This window comes from Podarcis muralis, chromosome 2 (assembly GCF_964188315.1).
Source record: "Podarcis muralis chromosome 2, rPodMur119.hap1.1, whole genome shotgun sequence".
NCBI classification, from domain to species: Eukaryota; Metazoa; Chordata; class Lepidosauria; order Squamata; family Lacertidae; genus Podarcis; species Podarcis muralis.
The window spans coordinates 76,981,346-77,003,872 of record NC_135656.1 but is presented as its reverse complement, the minus strand read 5'-3'; the positions used below and the strand labels follow the sequence as shown (position 1 = coordinate 77,003,872).

The following is a 22,527-nucleotide window of genomic DNA, read 5'->3' as shown; positions in this document are numbered from 1 at the left end:
ATGCATAAAAGTTTTGTGGAGATGAATAGCAATGCTCAGCCTTCCTGGATGGCTTACAGGAGCCGCAACCTCTCCACACAACTGCAGTGCCTGGAGACATCTTAATTGTTGCTTGAATTCAAAGAATGGTGATGAGGATAAAGCAAAACCTAAAGGTGCAAACACTGGAAGAGAAAAGGTAACAGGCTCCCACCCACCGGATTGTCTTAATGTTATGATGGTATAAGGTGCACAAAGCAAATTAATTCTACTATCTTAGAGAGGTCGGTAGTTTCTAAAACTATCTTTCAGTATTCTAAGAAGTTATTTAACAACCTAACCAGATGTATCTATATAGAGCATGCCCTACACAGAAGTCAATCTACAAACTCCAGAGCTGCCAGTTATCATCCTCTCAAAGATGTTGATCTTAATCTATTTTGTTGGAAGAACAACACAGAGCACATAAAAATTCAGGCCAGATTTTGGTTATCGATATGCAAGAATCAAAAGACAAGCCTGCTTTCAAAACACTAGCATCACTCAGAAACAAAAATACACACGGATAAAGAAAGCACAAAGCACAGGAACACAATTTTTAACAGATCGGACGCAAAGATCCAATGTGTGAGCAGAAGGGACTTCCATATTGCATTGTTGGCGGGAGGGCTAACTAGTTCCTCCCACATTATAGTCCTCCAAATCCATTGAAAAGCTGCTCCATAGGGCAAGGAACCCTCCAGAACAGAATGTGATGCAAGACACTGGACTATAGCATGTGGGTAGAAACTGGTAAGAAAACACCTCACCTCGCCCCCTTGCATATGGAAGCACATTCTTCTTGCAGAGAGGATTTTAGTGTATTAGCCAAGTGCAGGGAACAACAGCTTGGATATAAAGATGTTTCAGATATTCCAACTCAAGGAAAAGCAAGGGCAGGGAGGAATAATGACAAACTTGGAGTTTGTTATTTCCCCCCTTATGTTGAAGCAGTAATCCCTTAAAAGCTTAAATGATTATGCTCAGGAGATCTCTGGTTTTACTCTTGCCCTGTTATGCTTCTGGGTTTACCCCTGGAGAACTGAATTTCCATTCCTTGGATGGTGTTCCTTTCAGAGCCAGGGAACACTGGCATCTAGCCATACATCTATTCCCTAAGTTTCAAACTGCAGTCTTGAACATGGTTTTAACCTTTCCAGCTCTTTCATGCTCTCTGGGCCTAGTATTCAGCCTTCATTGGCTGAATTGTGCACATAAGCCGCCCTACATCTCCCCATACCCTGCTGCCTTCGCTTTCTCTCTCTGACACTTTAGCTATGCCTTGCTTATATATGTTGATACGGTTCATTTTCTCAAAGGCATCTATACACCTGAGTTGATGTTCATAGCATAGTATATTTGTTTTGGACATTTACTGCATCTGGAAGTGGAAGAATTCATTTAGACAACTCAGCTAATTTTTGCCTTCTGGGCATTTTTTTTAGTTTAACCACAACATAAAAATGCAACTTTGGAACTTCTAGCTCCCCTTGGGAGTGCAGTCTCAAGACTCAGAGGCTCCTCATTACTGAGTATCTGGACCAAATTACAACTGAGGTTAAATGCATCTTTACATTTTTAATGGGCATGTTTTAGAACATTCAAGCTGTATCTGCTGCAATGGTGGTGCTGATAACTGATTTAAACTATTTCTCCCCTGTTGAAATACCTACTAGTGTGAATTGGGAATTACTCCTAAAGCAGGGATGGGAAAACTACAGCCTTCTGGATGCTCTTGGACACTACAACTCTCAGCATCCCTGAGCACTGGTCATGCTGGCTGGGGACTATGGAAGTTAAGAGGTCACTTGCTTCAGAGGGGGGAAATTTTCATTAGATAGCAGAGAAGGTTCTTTCTCAGACCACATGGAACTGCTTCCCTCAAATACAACCCTGCCTCCCTGTGCACCATGTAGCTTCCCCAAAGCTGCTCCATAGGGTTGGGGCAACCCACAGAACAGAATTAGGGGGAAGGGGAAAAGAAATTCTGTTACACAGCCAAAAGACGGAAGAAGTGCACCAAATATTACCCAGAATGCTTTACCATATATGTCCAGTATATCAATGTAGTTGAGGAACTGTGTGAGAACAAGTGAAGTGATTCAATCTAGCAGCTGAATAAAGAACTTATGAAAATGAAACACTGTACAGTGGTACCTCGCAAGACGAATGCCTTGCAAGACGGAAAACTCGCAAGACGAAAGGGTTTTTTGTTTTTTGAGCTGCTTCGCAAGACGATTTTCCCTATGGGCTTGCTTCACAAGACGGAAACGTCTTGCAAGTTTGTTTCCTTTTTCTTAACACCGTTAATACAGTTGCGACTTGACTTCGAGGAGCAACTCATAGCACGCGGTGTGGTAGCCTTTTTTGAGGTTTTTAAAGACTTTGGTGATTTTTGAAGCTTTTCCAAAACTTTCCCGACACTGTGCTTCGCAAGACGAAAAAAATCGCAAGACGACAAAACTCGCGGAACGAATTAATTTCGTCTTGCGAGGCACCACTGTATTTAATCAAAACACATGTCAATACTTCCTGCCGGAAAATATGGGATAGTGATATTTCACAATTTCAAGGCTAATGAGGAGATGAGACTCTTCCTAGCTGAATATTACTTCAACACAAATATAAAGGGTTTACATATATTTTTTTCAAAATACTTCCACAATTTTTCAGGTCAATAAAGAATCCAGACATTATCCCTATCCTTGGATAAACTAAGCTGGCAAAGCATGAGACTCTTAATCTCAGGGTCATGGGTTCGAGTCACAAAATATTGGGCAAAATATTCAGGAACTGCATGGGGCTGGTCTAGATGGCCCTCATGGTCCCTTCCAACTCTGCAGTTCTATGACTGATAGGATCTAGCTTGCAAGGTATGTAATCCAGACCTAGTTCTCTTAGGCCATGTGTTCTTGAAAATTACTCTTATCATGTAGAAGACAGCATCAGAATTAAAGCCAGCTGTGGTAATTTCCACATGCCTGTACACTTTTGTGCTAGATTTGTGCTCAATCTGCTTGTTAAAATCTGATCAGTTCTACTTGTTTATGCCACACACCACACAGTGTACTAAGGGATTTGTTGACAAGGCAATTATTCCGCCCAATGTATGTGGGCGAATACAAAAGAATGTTGTTTTTTGAGCAATTATTAAGCATTTGGAATTATGACAGACCCGGATGCCATGGGGAAAAGAGTATATATGCTAGTAAGAGACTGGAGCAGTGAAAGGCACAGGAAGTATCACAGGCGGAATGAGTGAAACAGCCAGCAAAAGGTCCGTCTCCTGATGGCTAGGCCAAATCTCAACAGACCACGCCCTCTGCCTCAGAAACAATTTGAAAAATTTAAATCTGGCAACTGACTTGTTGGATTCACCGTTAATAATTACGAGAATAAGCAAGTGCAGAAATGAAACTGCATCTATATTTATTGTAGTTATAAATGTACTATATAGCTTTATGGCCACAATAATAAAAATAAAGTTTGTGAAACAGACTGCAGGCTAGGTGCAAACAGGAAATAGGGGAGCAGGAGGGAAAGAGGATGGGGAGGTCTATGTTGAAATACTTGGGAGAGTTACCAACCACAAGTCAGCTATGGCATCATTTTTGGCTGCAGTACCCAAACCTGTGGATGTAGAACTGTCTCCTCACTTTCCTGCAATAACTATTTTAAATAAAAAACAATCAGTGTGTGGAAGAAAATACCCTTGGATGTGGCAACTATAAAAGCTTCCTGTTATTAATCCATCTATATGAAAGACTGTTGTTTTGGTATCAGTAAGAAGATCTGTAGTGATATGAAAGTGTTTGGTCTATTCCCGAGTGACAGTAAAAGTGCTCATAAATGTCAATACTGAAGTGCATGGCAGATTATTTTTGCAGTGTGATTGATGGCAAGCAGAAATATCTGCCTACTGTATGGCGTGCTCAGAAAGGTATCTGGCCAAGGCACTGAGGCTTTTCTCCTCCATCTTGTTTCATTTCAGTTTCCACTTTTGGATTGAAAGGCTCTTTATAAGTTTCAAGTATCACTCATTTGTGTCATTCTGGCTTGCAACACTCTCAAGAGAGCCATATGCTGGCCCTATTTCCTGGCAGGGCTATTCTGTTCATTATTCTTATGGAAAAAGAGTTTCATGCCATCCACGCTGGGTGGATTAAAAGCATGCAGCACTCATCTAACTTTAGCAGCTCTGCCTGTACAAGCCCCCAAGAAGTTTGAGGTTCTCGCAAGCAACACTCTCAACTTTTCCTCAGGATTCTACAACCCTGGGTCCACTTTAATTTTTATTAATGTTCACTCTTCCTGGTGATTAAAACAAAAAGCAACTGTGAAGAGCTTCAAAAGGATCTCTCCAAACTGAGTGAATGGGCAGTAAAATGGCAGATGTCTTTCAATGTAAACAAGTACAGTGGTACCTCGGGTTACAAACAGTATACAAAGTAAATATAAATCAGTACAGTGGTTACAGTACAGGGTTACATACGCTACAGGTTACATATGCTTCAGGCTACAGACTCCACTAACCCAGAAATAGTACCTCAGGTTAAGAACTTTGCTTCAGGATGAGAACAGAAATCGCGCCGCCGCAGCACGGCAGCAGCGGGAGGCCCCATTAACTAAAGTGGTGTCTCAGGTTAAGAACAGTTTCAGGTTAAAAATGGACCTCCGGAATGAATTAAATTTGTAACCAGAGGTACCACTGTACAAAGTGATACCCCCCTCTCCTTCAGCCCAAAATACAGTGGTACCTCGGGTTAAGAACTTAATTCGTTCTGGAGGCCTGTTCTTAACATGAAACTGTTCTTAACCTGAAACACCACTTTAGCTAATGGGGCCTCCTCCTGCTGCCGCGCCACCGGAGCACGATTTCTGTTCTCATCCTGAAGCAAAGTTCTTAACCTGAGGTACTATTTCTGGGTTAGCAGAGTCTGTAACCTGAAGCGCCTGTAACTCGAGGTACCACTGTATTCCACTCACATCACAGTTCCTCTTCCTTTACTATAAGTTGACCAAAGTGTTATCACAAAAATGCCTCAGGAGAGGTTTATTTTCTTTTTATTGTATCATAATAGTATATGCAATACTTTGGAGGGCTCCCCCCCCCCTTTATCTATAGGAAGAACAATGCTAGTGATTTTTACCCAACACCTCTAAGGCAATACCAGTTCCTTTCCCCCCTAATGGAACACCACTTTCCAAAGCCTGAAATGAAACCTTTTCCGGCTTTAATTAAAGAGAATTAGATTACATGTTCCTAACAACGTAAGGATGTTAATGTAACATTGTGCCAGAAAAAGATTTATCAAAGGATTTGCTCTTAAAAAAAAAAAAGAACAGAGGAGAACAGAGAGGAAAGAACTGTGATCTTCCCCTTTCAAAGTTCTTAAAAGAAAGCCCTAAGTGACAAATACCTTCCAAATTAGAAATGTGGAAATAGATATATATATATAGAAGAAGCTAAAGCAGCCAAACTCTCAATCCCAGGTTTAACTTTCATAATCTCTATCTCTGTACGTTTGCCAACAACATAAATGACTTATCTAATTTACGTATCTGAAAGCTTTTTAAAGTCTCAGAACTAAATAAATAAATAAATAAACTGCTTTTAAGTTCTGTGGAGCAGAAGTGTGTTACTCGTCTGCTAAAACTGAATTCTTTGTTTAGCTGTTCCGCTCCTCGCAGTGTCACACTCAACAATGGCTTGGATCCTAACTTTCTTTCCATGAATGGAAAAGGGCTTCCCCGCAACGCCGTTCTGTCTGCAGCCCTTGAAAAGCTGTTCTCCTTGGCTGGAAGACCCTTGAGAATTTTACCGTTTTTTAAAAATACAGCCAAGAGAATAGGATGGACCCTAAATCTCTTAGATTTCCAAGGCCATGGTAAAGAGGTGCACCATCAGCATACGACAAGAACTACTGTACATAATGAAGTTGCCAGCCAGTCACACCTCTGAGGAGAGGGAATTCTACAGTTTAGGGGCTGCCATGGGGAAGACCACCATCTGCTATAAAAGAGTTCTTAGGCTTGGAAATCCTATTTAAACTTGGCACAGTTGAAAAGAAGGGATTTCACATTTCGGCTTCCAGGCACCCAGCAAATTCTGAAGGAATCATCCCTGGCAGAACTCTCACTAGTCCGTAAACTGTAAGGCTCTCTTTTGCCAAACATACATGTCCCGATTCCTTCCGAACCTCCTTGGGAGTCTCAGTTCATTCAAGGTCAGAATAGCTCACTTGGTTTCAGTTCTAGAATCATCTCAGTCCTTCTAGTACAGCTGCCATATTTCCAGTTCTCCAATTCTAGGCACCCTAATTTCCGTATTTTTCAGATTTATTGATGATGATGATGATGATAATAATAATAATAATAATCAGATGTTGAATTAGAAAGGGGTTAAGAAATCTCCACCTACTTCTTTTCTGTGCCAAACTGTCTTCTCCCAATGCTGCTTTGCAGTAAAGCAATGTTGGTCATTGTGCTTCTCCTGTGCACTTTTGCATGTAGCATGTATTTATTTATAATATTTCTACCCTGCCAACCTAGCAGTTCAAAAGCACGTCAAAGTGCAAGTAGATAAATAGGTACCGCTCCGGCGGGAAGCTAAACGGCGTTTCCGTGCACTGCTCTGGTTCGCCAGAAGTGGCTTAGACATGCTGGCCACATGACCTGGAAGCTGTGCGCCGGCTCCCTCGGCCAATAAAGCGAGATGAGCGGCGCAACCCCAGAGTCGGTCACGACTGGACCTAATGGTCAGGGGTCCCTTTACCTTTACCTTGCCTTTCACTATCAGTTGGTCTCAATGTATCTTCCAACAACACGAACACTCAAAGGCAGGGGTCAGCAACCTTTTTCAGCCATGGGCCGGTCCACCGTCCCTCAGACCATATGGTGGGCTGGACTATATTTTGAAAAAAATATATGAACGAATTCCTATGCTCCACAAATAACCCAGAGATGCATTTTAAATAAAAGCACACATTCTACTCATGTGAAAACACCAGGCAGGCCCCACAAATAACCCAGAGATGCATTTTAAATAGAAGGACACATCCTACTCATGTAAAACACACTGATTCCTGGACCGTCCGTGGGCCGGATTGAGAAGGCGATTGGGCCGCATCCGGCACACGGGCCTTAGGTTGCCTACCCCTGCTCAAAAGCTAAATAGAAACAAAGACAACACTATAATGTAAGACGTCAAAGTTCAATAAATTAATTCCCTATTCCCTTTCATAGGCTACAGTGTCCTTCATAATATGGCATTTTCTTAAGCATAGGAGCTCCTTACTATATCCCTTGCTTTATATAGTTTGGTCGTAATGCTAAACCATAGTTTATTAACTCTGTGAACAAACCTGAGTGAGTCCCTGGATTGCATGCTCCCCTCCCTCCTACTTGCAAGGTGATGAGAAACATATATTTACTAGTTTAAATTAACTGCAGTTTGTCTTTATGTCTGAACGCGATCAAATGTGGTTACTGATCTGGGCTTGTTTCAATAAAGCACAGTTTAAACTTACCAAAGATCCCAGTTCAGATGTAATGTCAAAGTGTGGTTAAGCAAAAAAGCAGATTCTTCCGATTTTTTCCTCATGGCCTCACAGGAGAAAAAGGTAATGTTTTTTTCAAGTAGTGCTAAACTACAGTTTTGCAATTCAGCCAAACCAGGACTATTGTTCCTATTTACAAGTAAAACTCATAATCGTACGAGCCAAGATGTTCTTCTTGCTTAGGATGAGATTACCACTTTAAAATTATGTGGCCAGCTTTCGTGTCCCAGACTGGGGACCAGGCCATATTGTGCCATACATAAGAATAGACCTTTTATATATATATATAAACTGCAGACTAAGATGGCTATCAACAACCAGGTCCCAGTAGTTCCTGCAAGGTCTTAAAAAGGACAGCCAATTTTTTTAAACACGATGAAAGCACTCAAATTAATGTCTTCACTGTGAAACAAAGCTAGGCTTGCATTGTGTGGATAAGTGGCTAGATGCCCAGAGTGAAGAACCAAATCTATTTGTTAGAGAGTTCAGCTGTGCAAAATGACACATGATCGAGAGTTGTCAAGGACCATTTTACAGAGAATTCATTTTAAACCAAGGCTTTTAAAATACATCTGTGTTTCTTTTCAAAAAAGCACAGGCAATTCCCCCTCCCCACAACTGACTAGAATGAGAGTATGGGATAACAGTTCCTTTTCTTTCAGGCTGCAAAGCCTTTGTTCTCTTAAGTGGCTTTGTATGAGTAATTCAGTTCTTATGTTACATTTGAAATCCATGGAGGAAGTAACTTCATGTATTTGCTAGATCTTTATTTTGGTTATAAGAGCTACGAAAAACATCAGTATTAGTCTGTGGAAGGTGAAAAGTGACCTTCCAGTATTTTAAACTTGGCTAGCCTTTTTCTGCCTATCAACAAACTTGGATGGCCTTAAATTGGAAGGCAAAATCGTTTTGACGCACATGCCACTTTTTCTTCCATCTTCACTCATGTAGGCACAAAGAAGCATTAACTCTTCTTTTGTCCCACTAAATGCTGGATAAATTTATCTTGAGCACCACAAAAATTGTGCCTCACATACAGGCTGCCACTATTTCCAAGTCCCCTGCAACTGGGAACATTACCAATACTGTTCCATTTACCAAAACAGCCCCCATGTCCTAAGCTGTGGGAAATTTTCAAGCAACCTTTGCGGTAAAAAAAAATAAAAAAAATGTGTGGGATGTGGGTGGCTCTGTGGTCTAAACCACCGAGCCTAGGGCTTGCTGATCAAAAGGTCAGCGGTTCAAATCTCCGTGACGGGGTGAGCTCCCGATGCCCCTGCTCCTGCCAACCTAGCAGTTTGAAAGCACGTCAAAGTGCAAGTAGATAAATGGGTACCCCTCCAGCGGGAAGGTAAATGGTGTTTCCGTGCGCTGCTCTGGTTCGCCAGAAGCGGTTTAGTCATGCTGGCCACATGACCCGGACGCTGACCAGGCCATATCGTGCCATACATAAGATTACACTGCAAATAGACCTTTTATATATGTCACATGTATGCTGGCTCCCTCAGCCAATAAAGCGAGATGAGCGCCCCAGAGTGGTCCGTGACTGGACCTAACGGTCAGGGGTCCTTTTACCTTTACTCTAAAAAATGAACTATAGAGCCTTCAACTTATAAGCGTAGTATTAATTGGTAATTCACAATGTTTTATGCACAATAAATCAAGCATGCTATAGAAGACATCACACCTCAGTTCTGAATGCATTTACTTGGAGGTATGCACCCCTAATTTCAACTGAACTTGCATGCAAACAGCTATGTTTAGAATCGTAGCTTAAGAATTTCCTCAAATAAACCCTACAGTCCCTTGTACCATCACTGATATTTCATAAGGAGCCAGATAAATTTCAAAGCACTACAAATGTTGAAGCAGTGTGAAATGGTGCTCTACTTTTTACTATTCACATTTTCAGAAATGTGATATCACAGTTTCTTTTATGCTTGACAGTTGTAATCTCCGTATCTCTTTGGTGTAGTTTTTTTAAATAACTACTTTAAATAACCAAACCACACTGCAGTGATTCCATTTGCGTTGTATCTCTGCCTACTGACTTTTCAAAAGATTCACAGGACATCAGTATAGATACATGTTGATTCTTCTGCCTCATGTGTTAAACCGCTCTTTTTAAATCACATTTTCTTTTTTTAAAAAAGCTAGTACTGAATTCAGGATGTACCTTTTAAAAAAAGAGAGGAAAGGATACCTTAAATTAGCTTTAGTTACTCTATGGTGGTGATGTCTATATGGTTGGTTAAGCAGCTGAGATTAAGCTACAGTTATTCCTGATGAACAGTCCAGAAACACTCTTCAGCATTAGCACAAATGAAGCTTGGGTATACTTACTATGCTGTTTTGCAACAATCATCCAAGTGGCTGCACATGATCACTAATCTTAGAGGCAGCTGTTTGTCATTCCAGTCATAACAGTTGTACTGCTAATAAGGGTGATTATGGAAGACAAATTCAGGCCCAAATTCAGGTACTGGCTTCACAGCGGACATCAAAATTCCTCACTGGCTACCTTATGGAGCTGAAAATCTATCTGACAGAAGTGTAACTTGGACCTTGATTGTTCAGTTCTCTTTCTGACACAGTTGCAACATGAATACCAAAAGAAACATGGCAATTTCTGGAACTGAATACGTATGAAATGGAATCTCTTAAGATGCCTATACAGGGGCTTTCATCAGCTGTATATACTGAAAAAATGGATGTGAGATTTTAAAAGAAATCGCATCATTAAAAAAAAAGTTTTAAGAAATTATTCGTAGTTTCAAGCACCAAGAAACTTTCAGCCAGAAACATGGGGAATGTCAGTGTTGAAATTATGACAATTTAATGCATTATGGAGAGGGGAAAGCGTACAGAACTGAACTGCCATAGTTATATTTGTCATTGGCATCAGAAATCTTGATCCTATGAGGCAACAAAGCATATTTTGATTCTAAAAATTCAAGCTGAACATGTAAATAAATGTTACTTTTATACTGTAAGGAAATACATGTACCCTTGAAGCAACCTTTTCAGCAGAAAAAGTAATTTAATATTCTCACCACATGAAAAGTGATCACTATGGGAATAGCACAGCTGTTAAAACCCAAGTCAGATTTTATTAAATCATCAAACCTGTTTATGTAAAGCAGGGCTCTTAAAATGACCACAATGAGGAAATCATTTCCTAACACATCTCTCCCCATCCCTCCCAATTTTTTTCAGAAACCTGAAACAGGGAAAAGGTTCCATCTGCATTTTACTTCCACACTTTGGGCAGGGGGATGGAAAAGAAAATCAAAGCATTTCTATCGTTTCAGTTGTATCAGTCATGTAAGCTGATTCTCACATAGCAGAAGGGGGAGGGACTGGGACGGAGGCAATGGCAGCTTGCCTGAGGCCTCTTAGTATGTTCTCAGATGAAGTAATATTTGAACCAGAGGCTTCCTGGCTCACAGCTCATGCTCTCATACGTTATGAGGAATTTGAACAGCAAATGTCAGGAAGGTTATTGTAGTCTTGACAAAGTACAGCAGTTATATTAGCAAGACTGACTGGCATTCCACTGCAACAGGCGAATTTATAGCAGGAAAGGTTCCACTTTTTTATAAGGCCTTTCTTATACTATGTCCCTGACCCCAACCCAATCCCCAAAACCACCTTGGAAGGCCTTAGATATTTAAAATTGGTGTATGAAGGATGTGCTGTTGTTTTCTGGAATTAAAGAGAAATGCCGGCAATGAATCTGGCATGACTGAAATCATAGCACTTAATGTGCGAGCCAGATTATGAGTCAGACCTACTCAGCATTCACAGCAATATATCCCAGTCAAGGTGATTGCTTAAACATGGACTTACCCCTGAAAACTGCTGTAGAACTGAGAAGGCCTCAAAGGCTGATTGTGAACGTATGTTTGATTTAGTCTACACTAAATGTCAAACTTCTGAGTAAGAAGAAGCCAAATAATGAGAATAATTCATTACACTGGTGCATGTTTGCATAGTGTACTCTGGTTAGCATGTATGTGTCATTTATTTTGCCAAAGTATGATGGAGAAGGATTAAGGAAGAAGAAAAGGAATGGGCTTCTGGGTGTGAGAGGAGAAAATGAATACGGGGCACCTAAAGAGTTCATCTGGGGCCAGCCAGCTGTAAGGGTCAATCAGCCTCTTTTGGGGGCACAATCAGAAGGAGCGAGTGATAGATAAAGGCAGAAATTGATACCTGAAAGTTGCAATGAGATTTTAAAAAACGGCATCAGCCCAGCATACCTGAAGGAGTGTCTCTACCCCCATCTTTCTGCCCAGACACTGAGATCCAGTGCTGAGGGCCTTCTGGCGGTTCCCTCCCCGAGAGAAGTAAGGTTACAGGGAACCAGGCAGAGGGCCTTCTTGGTAGTGGTGCCCACCCTGTGGAACACCCTCCCATCAGATGTCAAAGAGATAAACAACTATCTGACATTTAGAAAACATCTGAAGGCAGTTTAGGGAAGTTTTTAATGACTGATGTTTTAATGTATTTTTAATCTTTGTTGGAACGCGGGTGGCGCTGTGGGTAAAACCTCAGTGCCTAGGACTTCGGTCCCAGCTCCTGCCCACCTAGCAGTTCGAAAGCACCCCTAAGTGCAAGTAGATAAATAGGTACCACTTTATAGCGGGAAGGTAACGGCGTTTCCGTGTGCTGCGCTGGTGCTGGCTCGCCATAGCAGTTTGTCACGCTGGCCATGTGACCAGGAAGTGTCTCCAGACAGCGCTGGCTCCCGGCCTGTTAAGCGAGATGAGCATGAAACCCCAGAGTCGGTCACGACTGACCCGTACGGGCAGCGGTACTTTTACCTTTTAATCTTTGTTGGAAGCTGCCCAGAGTGGCTGAGGAAACCCACCCAGATGGGCAGGGTATAAATAATAAAAGTACAGTGGTACCTCGGGTTACATACGCTTCAGGTTACATACACTTCAGGTTACAGACTCCGCTAACCCATAAATAGTACCTCAGGTTAAGAACTTTGCTTCAGGATGAGAACAGACATTGCCCAGCAGCGGCACGGCGGCAGAAAGAGGCCCCATTAGCTAAAGTGGTGCTTCAGGTTAAGAACAGTTTCAGGTTAAGAATGGACCTCCAGAACGAATTAAGTACGTAACCCGAGGTACCACTGTATTAGCCCTAGCAACTGGGTAGTTGCGTTCCACCTCAGACAGAAAAATATTTTGGCTAGTACTGAGCTCATTTTCACCCTGAGCTTGAGGCTAGGCCAATAGGGGAAAGTGGCGGAGTTCAGCAAACAGATTGCGGGCATCTTTGGAGAATATCTTAGAAGTGCAGTATTGCATGATCTCCCCCATGCTTTTCCAGAAACAACAGAATAGGACCAAGGGGAATCCATTAGAGCTCCTTTCCACACTAACATTTGCTCTCCTGGGAACTAGAACAAAATGAGCAGGGAAAGAAGCTATGGGATGGGCTCTTTCCAACCAACATTCAATGTCTGCCATTTCCAGAGTGATAAGGAAAGGATCCATGCTAAAGAGGTTTCCACATTCCTAAGCTTATCCAAAGTGGCTTAACAACAAACTTGACAATTATTACTTAGCTTCAAGCACTATCAATCACTGGAAAGGAGTGGAAGAAGGTACATGCTACATCAACTGAGACATGGAAGGAGAAGGGCCAGTGAAGACACACACTTCTATAAAATAAAAAGAGTCATGCACCATGGATCTGAGTGTATTAGGGCAAAGGGAGCACCAACAATCTCATCCTGCTCTCAGCCCGGCCCCACCTGTCTCCCTTCTTGCTTGCAAACAATCCAGGGGGGTTGCACGGCCTGTCAGCTTCTTTCTCCTACAAGTGTTGCCTCAGCGGGGAGGAAGGTGGCTTCAAAACTAGAATCAGTTGGTTCTGCCTAGCACTGGCTTTGACTCTGGCTACTTTTGGTCTTCCTGCCTTCCGCACTCCCACTTGCCACCACAAATTCTGGCTTTGGAAGGAGGAGAGATGGTGGTAATGAGGCAGGTCACCTCCGTTGACAGCTGGACTCACCTCCATTAGAAAGACTTTGTGAAGGATACATATACAGTGGTACCTTGGGTTACATACGCTTCAGGTTACATACGCTTCAGGTTATAGACTCCGCTAACCCAGAAATATTACCTCGGGTTAAGAACTTTGCTTCAGGATGAGAACAGAAATCGGGCTCTGGTGACATGGCGGCAGCAGGAGGCCCCATTAGCTAAAGTGGTGCTTCAGGTTAAGAACAGTTTCAGGTTAAGAACGGACCTCCGGAACGAATTAAGTACTTAACCCGAGGTACCACTGTGTGTGTGTGTGTGTGTGTGTGTGTGTGTGTGTGTGTAAACATTTTTTTATTAAAAAAATTAAATGACTGCCTGTAACAATGGTGACAGCAGCAGGGTTATTTTCATTCAACGCAGATCTAAAAAATGAAGATATTATTTACCGCCTTGTACAGGTAAAAGAGGTGTTTCATTTAAGACAATAGACTTGGAAATTCCATATTTAAAGGAGGGTAGAAAATTACTTAAGATTATATTGGCTAAGAAAGGTTTAGTTAGTAGCACAATGCTCAACAGTGACATAAAGTACACATCTCAAAATAAACAAAGGAAAGCCTTGCATGTAAAAAACGCAACAGTGACAAAGCAGAAGCATTGTTTTGAGGAAAAAACAGTTTACATTAAAAACCAAACTTACTCTGGGAGAACAGGCAGTGCATTTGTCAAAAGCCAGGCTGACGGGAAGGACGTTATCAAATCTTGATAAAAACCCTCGAATCTGCAAGTCAAAGAGATAGGCAGCAATATGATATTAATATTGTGCTGGCTGAGTTTTGCAAGCACCATCCTTTGAAGAAAGTATAGCCAAGATGCCCATTATTTGTGGCACAAGTAGACAGACTTCAGCGGGCCTTTCTGCTGAAACTGACTTGGCACATGATATGTTTTGGTTGTGCAGGTAGGAGGACTAGCATGCATTTTTATCTCACTGTATACAGAAACAGCACCACCTGGAGTTGAAACTTCTTGACTGCAGCAAGCAACAACTGAGAGAAAAGAAGAAAGCATGACGACTGTTGCTACTGAATGTATTGTTCAGGTTCTTCCTCTGCAGCCATTCTGAAATGGAAAAGGTGCAGACTCTTCTGTTTCCTGCTGCTTGATACTAACCAATTCTGTGTATTACAGAAGTTGTGTGTGCAACTGAAATTTCCAGTCAGCCAGCCAGCTTTAATAAGCCCTTCAGGAGGAACAAAGAAGGTAATGTGATCCTGTAGACCAATAAAAGGGATCACCTTTCTTAGTTTTATCTCTTTCCTCCTCAGTGGCTAAAACAGTAATCGCGCTGAAGCAAGAGTTCTGTGGCTGACATCTGTGTGTTCTTAAAAGCATGGTTTCATTTTCTTTTAAAAAACCAAACCATGATTGAGAAGAATCATTAATCCAGAATGGAGCACTGGACCAGTTCATACAGGTATTTGTTTACAGTACTTCAATTGCTACTCTGATTGTGAATACAGCATCCACAGATCTATCAAATCCTTGTAAATCTTCTCCAATCTTATAAGAGTAAAGGATCAAACACTTCAATTCTAAATGTCTTTTTTTTTGGGGGGGGGGGGAGGTAAACGATCTTTGAATCTTTTAACGGCATGATGCAAACTGTAGTACCTCCCCAAACTCACTAGTTACATGTCCATTGTTGTTTAAATTATGGTATCCTTGCTCAGATTCTTTTGCAACTGGAATTGCAAATAATATACTATTATATAAACCAGCTTATTTTAAGAATATACTTATATAAATAAACATAAATACTTATATAAATAGTAACAGACTGAACATGACTGCGTTAAAGTATATATTCAGAAAATCAGCCTATATGAATTTGACATATGCCTTCTTACTTCAATCACAGTATTTGATATATTGCTACTGTAAACTGTTACCTGCATCTTACCCTGCACCAATATGGCCAGTGCAAGAGGGATGACCCCTTTTAATTTTGAAGTGTCTTTAAAGGAAACAAAATTATTGAACTGGTTCTTTAAATAGACTATTATCTACCTTGCTTTGTAATCTTAAAAACAAAAATTATCAAAACAAAAGTGGGTATTTTATTCTGAAGCAAAAACTGTGGGAAATAACAAACTGAGCTGATATTAAGATGTTGAAGAGGGCATGTAGTAAGAAAAATAAAAATTGAATACTAAATTAAAACCCATCCAGGCCATTGCAGTGTCATGGTTAGTGTCGGACTACAACCTGGGGGATAAGGGTTCAAATCCTTGTTCAGCCATGAAGCTTTGAAGCTGGGTGACTCAATGCTTCTCCACCTAACCTACACCACAGGGTTGTACTGGGCATTAAATGGGGGTGGGGTGGGGAGAACCATGTATGCCACCTTGAGCTCTTTGGAGAAAAAGGCTATTAGTGAAAGAAAGAAAGAAAGAAAGAAAGAATATAAACAAATGAAATAAATAAATAAAATCTCTGCCACAGAAGGTTCAGAGTTGCAACCCTTAAGAAATTATCCGCTAACAAGGAAATAATTTTACTAATAATTTTTGTGATATAGTTCTGTGCATTTGTGTCTAGTTTGTGAAACATTCAGAGAAGATGACTGCTTCACAGCAAGAAGACCTTAAAGGACAAGAAGAAAAATACTACTAAGAGGAAAAGATCAAATTAATTAGCTTCTGGTCCACCACCTAAATTTGCCCTGATTCAGATAAGAATAAGAAGAGAGAGCTCTGGCCCAAAGAAAGCTCTCCCTCCTAATTCTAAATGGATATGGTATCAGCAAACAGAAGTGGGATAGTATTACATCTTCTTAGCCAGCAGGAAAGCATTTGTGAAAACAATGAGGGAAAAAGAAAAAACTGACCATAAAGGATAACATGTTGCAGTGCAACTATGCATCGTTGTACAATCAACTCTTGAAAGCACACACACACACAAACCCTGATGATTTCTTAGCACTTTGTACAACTTAGCTTTTACAAGCTAGTCTTATCTCAATCTATTTCCTTGCTGAAAAGAGCAAAAGGGTAGTTGTGAAAACGTTAACAGCACTAACAAGTAACAGGAGAATTGTCGGGGTCACTTAAGAGGCAGCATCCACTGGTGTCTTAAAAAACCCAATAGTAATTGCACTTTTAAAAACCCCAAAAACTAGTCTTAGTATAATAATCAGTTTAATTACCAAGAATTACCGTAGTTTTCGCCCTATAGGACACACCGTCCCATAAGGCGCACCTAGTTTTTTTGGGGGGAAATAAAGGGGGGGAAATTATTTTTTCCCCCCAGGCGCGGGGCTGGGGCGGGGGAAGCCCGAGCTTCCCCTGACCCCAGCCCCCAGAACAGGCAACTCTCTGCAAGCCGTGGGAGCCCAGCGCAGGGCTCCCGCGCCTTGCAGAGAGCTGCGCGAAGTCTGGGCGCGTTGAGCTCAGTGCGCCCAGCCTTCGGCATGCAGGCAACTCTCCGCAAGCCGTGGGAGCCCGGCGTGGGCTCCCACGGCTTACGGAGATCTGTGCGAAGCCTGGAGAGCGAGAGGGGTCGGTGTGCACCGACCCCTCTCACTCTCCAGGCTTCAGCGAAAGCCTGCATTCGCCCCATAGGACGCACACACATTTCCCCTTCATTTTTGGAGGGGAAAAAGTGCGTCCTATGGGGCGAAAAATACGGTAAAAAGGAAGGTTCTTGCATAAACAGGTCGCTGGATGCCATAGCAAGTGGATTTAACTAGTTAACAATATTGGGTTACATCCAACTAAACCATTGCATGTCTAGAACGTCTCCTGAAATTGCAGCAGAACTTAACCCTCCACCTCAACGCTCTTCAAATCTGCTTTGTGGGGCGTGTCTTCCAAACCTCTGAAGCAGATTTAGGGACAGCTGAGGGGGCTCAAATAAGGCAAAGGAGGAGGAAGAAGTTATATTGCAGAGGCAACATTTATTCTCTGTGCGCAATAATTTAGCTGGATATAATCTTTTGTAAGGGGATGGGGGGAACCTCAGGCTTAAGGGCAGCCCTAGCCCTCAGAACCCTCCACAGACCACATCCCCTCTCCTCTCACTACTTCCAGGGGAGACATAACACATCCCAACCTGGATTCGCACTTGTAAGGCAACTCATGGCCTAGCTCCAGGTGGCACAGCAGCAGCCAGATCAAGGGAGGTGCAAAGAAACCAGAATTTTTACTCTGAGTATTGTCATGGTCGCATACTCATGCTTAGCCATGGGTTCAGTGTTATATGCCAAGTGGGTCTATTTGACACATTTCTATATCAGGACAAAGCAAGCCAACGGCATTTATATTTGGTTTACTAACCTGATGTGGCACAAGCCCAAGAGAGGTGGGAGGTTCATTCATTCTGTCATCACTACTGCTGGCAATGGCATAGCCACTAACAAAAAAAGTGGGGGGAAGGAGATGTATTCAGTTAATTAATTCCATTTATTAATAATCTAGAATTATTATTTTGATTAATTAATTTTATCAATGTTTTGTGAAAACGTGACTCCATCCACACAATTATGACTTACCCTTCTGGGTGCTGCAAAATGGATACCATTAATTCCACAGCAAGGGCTCCTGCTATCATGGCTAATCCTGGTCGACTGACTGTGCACTGCTGATCTAATGTCCGATCCCTGGTGGACTACAAAGGAAGGCAGCTCTCACAATGTTATACTTTCTAGTTCTTTTTATCTGCCTAATTGTGCAAAATGTTTTAAAGGCTATCTTTTAAAACGAATGCTAACAAATGGACCACTGTGCTCTCAGGGTAATATATATATATATATATATATATGCAGGTTTTGGTGTCCTCGGGTATCTTCCCGTGTAAAAGTTGGGGTGTCTAGGCGACGTTTCGACGAGGTCTCACTCATCATCTTCAGGCTGGTGCTTTCGGCTTCTTGTTGCTGGAACAGAGCAGGATCTCAGTGTTTGAGTTCCTATAAATACTGTTGAGGAGGTGTGGCCTCCAATGTTCTAGGCAGAGAGGAAGTTCCCAGGCTAGTGTGCCTTTTCTTCTTTTGTTCCTTAATTGCTTGAGGGATATCTTGAGTGATTTCTTGAGTGATATCCTGAGTACCACTTAGGTGGGTCATTAGGTGTGGATTAGTTACTAAAGCCTTTGTGTCTTGACCTCTTGAACTTTGTGAAGAGTTTTTCTGAGGAGATGGGTGTACTACATTTAGTTGTGCTCTGGCTTGGCTTCGTGTATAGGGGCGAGCTGTGGTTTTGTGGCCTGTGCCAGCCAGATCTGTGTAGGGATTGCAGGGGGGTGCAGCATCCGGAGGTGCCACCATGGTTTGGCTACTGGATGGTGTCTGTAATTTATCTGTGGAGAGGGTCTGGGTTTGGGTCTGGTGTGGTTGATTGGTGATGGCGTTCTGTGTGCCTCTGGATCTGGTGTCAGTTTTTGTGGGGAGGGCTAATTTCCAGATGTCTGGCAAGCGGGATGTGTCGTCACGCTTGTTCATGTTGTGAGGGTGTTTCTCTATCTCGATGGCTTCCATGATTATTCTCTTGTGGTGATGTTCCATGTTAGAGAGCAATTTGGAATCTGCAAAATTAATTTCGTGTCCTGTTTCTTTCATGTGTTGGAAGAGAGAGGAAGTTTTTTCTTCTTTTTTGACGGCATTCTTGTGTTCTGCGATACGTGCATTTATTCGTCTGTTTGTTTGTCCAATGTACGTGGCTGGGCAGACTTTGCAGGGTATTTCATAGACCCCTTGGTTTTCCAACTGGATTTTATCCTTGGGGTTTCTGAGGATATTGGCTATTTTTTGGTTGGCGCAAAAGGCTGTTTTGATATTGTGTTTATGGAGGATTTTGCTAATTTTATCTGTAGTGCCCTTGATATAAGGAAGGAGGGCCATGCCATTGTTTTCTTCTGTGTCTTGGTTTTTGGGGGGTGTTTCTTTTTGGGTTAGCTTCGTAACCCTGTTTTGCTGGTATCCATTGGCAATTAACACATTTGAGAGATTCTGTAACTCAGTTGTCAAGTGGTCTTTGTCAGCCAGGCGTTTGGTTCTGGAGATGAGAGTCTTGGCTACGGAGTTTATTTGTGCAGGGTGGTGGTGTGATTGTGCATGTAAGTAGCGGTTGGTGTGTGTTTTTTTTCCGGTAGATAGTGTGTCCTAGGGAGCCATCAGGTTTTTTGTAGATTAGGACGTCAAGAAAGGGAAGTTGGTTGTTGGCTTCTATTTCCATAGTGAATTGTATTTTGGGGTGTAGGCTGTTGAGATGTGTGAGGAAGCTGTCCAGTTTTTCCTTCCCGTGTGGCCAAATTACAAAGGTGTCGTCAACATATCTGAGCCAAAGTTTGGGTTTGTGTTCTGACTTGTCTAAAGCATTGGTTTCAAAGTGTTCCATGTACAGGTTTGCGATGACCGGTGAGAGGGGTGATCCCATAGGTGCTCCTTCTATCTGTTTGTATCTTTGTCCATTGTGGATGAAGTACGTGTTGGTTAGGCAGTGGTTGGTCAGGTCCAAGATGTATTCGGGGGGATTGTATTTGTTTTGAATGGCTGTCAAGGCTTCATTAATGGGCACTTGTGTGAAGAGAGATACAACATCGAAGCTCACAAGTAGGTCATTGGGATGTAGGTTTTGCTTCTTAATTGTTTCTATGAACTGGAAGGAGTTTGGAACGTGTGAAGAGATGGATTCTGCATAGGGCTGGAGTTGCCCAAAATCCTCCATAAACACAATATCAAAACAGCCTTTTGCGCCAACCAAAAAATAGCCAATATCCTCAGAAACCCCAAGGATAAAATCCAGTTGGAAAACCAAGGGGTCTATGAAATACCCTGCAAAGTCTGCCCAGCCACGTACATTGGACAAACAAACAGACGAATAAATGCACGTATCGCAGAACACAAGAATGCCGTCAAAAAAGAAGAAAAAACTTCCTCTCTCTTCCAACACATGAAAGAAACAGGACACGAAATTAATTTTGCAGATTCCAAATTGCTCTCTAACATGGAACATCACCACAAGAGAATAATCATGGAAGCCATCGAGATAGAGAAACACCCTCACAACATGAACAAGCGTGACGACACATCCCGCTTGCCAGACATCTGGAAATTAGCCCTCCCCACAAAAACTGACACCAGATCCAGAGGCACACAGAACGCCATCACCAATCAACCACACCAGACCCAAACCCAGACCCTCTCCACAGATAAATTACAGACACCATCCAGTAGCCAAACCATGGTGGCACCTCCGGATGCTGCACCCCCCTGCAATCCCTACACAGATCTGGCTGGCACAGGCCACAAAACCACAGCTCGCCCCTATACACGAAGCCAAGCCAGAGCACAACTAAATGTAGTACACCCATCTCCTCAGAAAAACTCTTCACAAAGTTCAAGAGGTCAAGACACAAAGGCTTTAGTAACTAATCCACACCTAATGACCCACCTAAGTGGTACTCAGGATATCACTCAAGAAATCACTCAAGATATCCCTCAAGCAATTAAGGAACAAAAGAAGAAAAGGCACACTAGCCTGGGAACTTCCTCTCTGCCTAGAACATTGGAGGCCACACCTCCTCAACAGTATTTATAGGAACTCAAACACTGAGATCCTGCTCTGTTCCAGCAACAAGAAGCCGAAAGCACCAGCCTGAAGATGATGAGTGAGACCTCGTCGAAACGTCGCCTAGACACCCCAACTTTTACACGGGAAGATACCCGAGGACACCAAAACCTGCATTCCTGTACCCGTGAAAATCTACGAAAGCATATATATATATATATATATATAATGATTTTAAAGTGATATTCTTAATAATAATAATAATAAAAACACACTGAAAGGTTGCAGAGACAGATTGTATTAAAAATCAAGAACTATAAAATACAATAAAACAATAAGTTGCAATTCACATCATTTATACTTACATCTCCGGGTGCCACAACATCATTGCAGAAGTAGCAACCAAGTTTGTAACCAGGGATATTTGAAAAGAGCGATGATCCCAGAAGATCGGCTGAAGCTGAAGGATTATTGCAGGGAGAATCGCCCACCTCTTGATGCTTTGGCTTCTTCAGTCCATGTCTCATCACAACAAAGGTGTCAAATCCCAGGGCAGCATTGATTACCAGCTGTACAAAACAAGGAAAAGTATAGAAAGTGATAATCAAATCAAATGCAGGTGAACAAGCAAAAACCTATTTATTGTGGAGTAAAAATTACAGAAATATGGCAATATATTGTAAATATTGCTTACAAAATAAGTTACTGATAGATGAAATAAGTTATTGATAATGCTACTACATCATGGGTAGCCAACACGGCATCTAGGTGCTTTTGACTCTTATTATCCACCGCAGCCAGGATGACCAGTGATCGGGGATGATGGGAGCTGGAGGTCAACAACATCTGGAGAACACATTGGCTGCTCCTGTGCTACATGAAGGAGCCTTGGATGCACATATTCCCTCACCACCTTCATGCACTGTGATTCCTTTCCTTCCTCCCAGGCTTGCTGGAAGCCATAGTTATTCTGTGTAAATCCAAACAGAAAACTATGTACAAACCCAGATTGGAAACTATGAGTTGTGTCCAATGGTATCGTTCAGCTGACTGAAGGCTTCCATAAGTAGAAAAGGGAGCGAAGTCATTCTCAGCAACTTCCCTTCCCTCCCTGCAACCTCCATGCCTGCCCCAAATATACTACAGAGGGCTGGAGGATGTGCTAGATCAGATGGGAGGAAAGCAGCTACTGCAGGGAGACAGAGAAAAGCACCCAAAAGGGCTTGCTTTTCTCCCCATTCCACTGACTGGCATCACTGGTTGCAACTGTTGTGGGATAGTTGGATACAAGTCCATGGCTAGATCCCTGTTTTCCAACTTCGCTTCTACACCTTGACTTAAGATGAGTTCACAAACCCAAGGCAAGAGAGAGAGAGAGAGAGA

The 22,527-nt window shown here is 42.2% G+C and overlaps 1 protein-coding gene across 2 annotated transcripts in view; it reads right to left on the bottom strand.

Annotated features, from left to right (window-relative positions):
* ATG7 (autophagy related 7) overlaps window positions 1–22,527 on the bottom strand; it is a 96,573-nt gene that overhangs the window by 52,312 nt on the left and 21,734 nt on the right. For both annotated transcript variants that reach the window (XM_028718894.2, XM_028718893.2), the window contains exons 13-16: window positions 21,510–21,713; window positions 18,132–18,247; window positions 17,917–17,992; window positions 14,280–14,360 (exon numbers count right to left, since the gene is read on the bottom strand). In XM_028718894.2, the coding sequence (XP_028574727.2) occupies window positions 14,280–14,360; window positions 17,917–17,992; window positions 18,132–18,247; window positions 21,510–21,713 (477 nt within the window). The remainder of the gene's footprint in view (window positions 1–14,279; window positions 14,361–17,916; window positions 17,993–18,131; window positions 18,248–21,509; window positions 21,714–22,527) is intronic.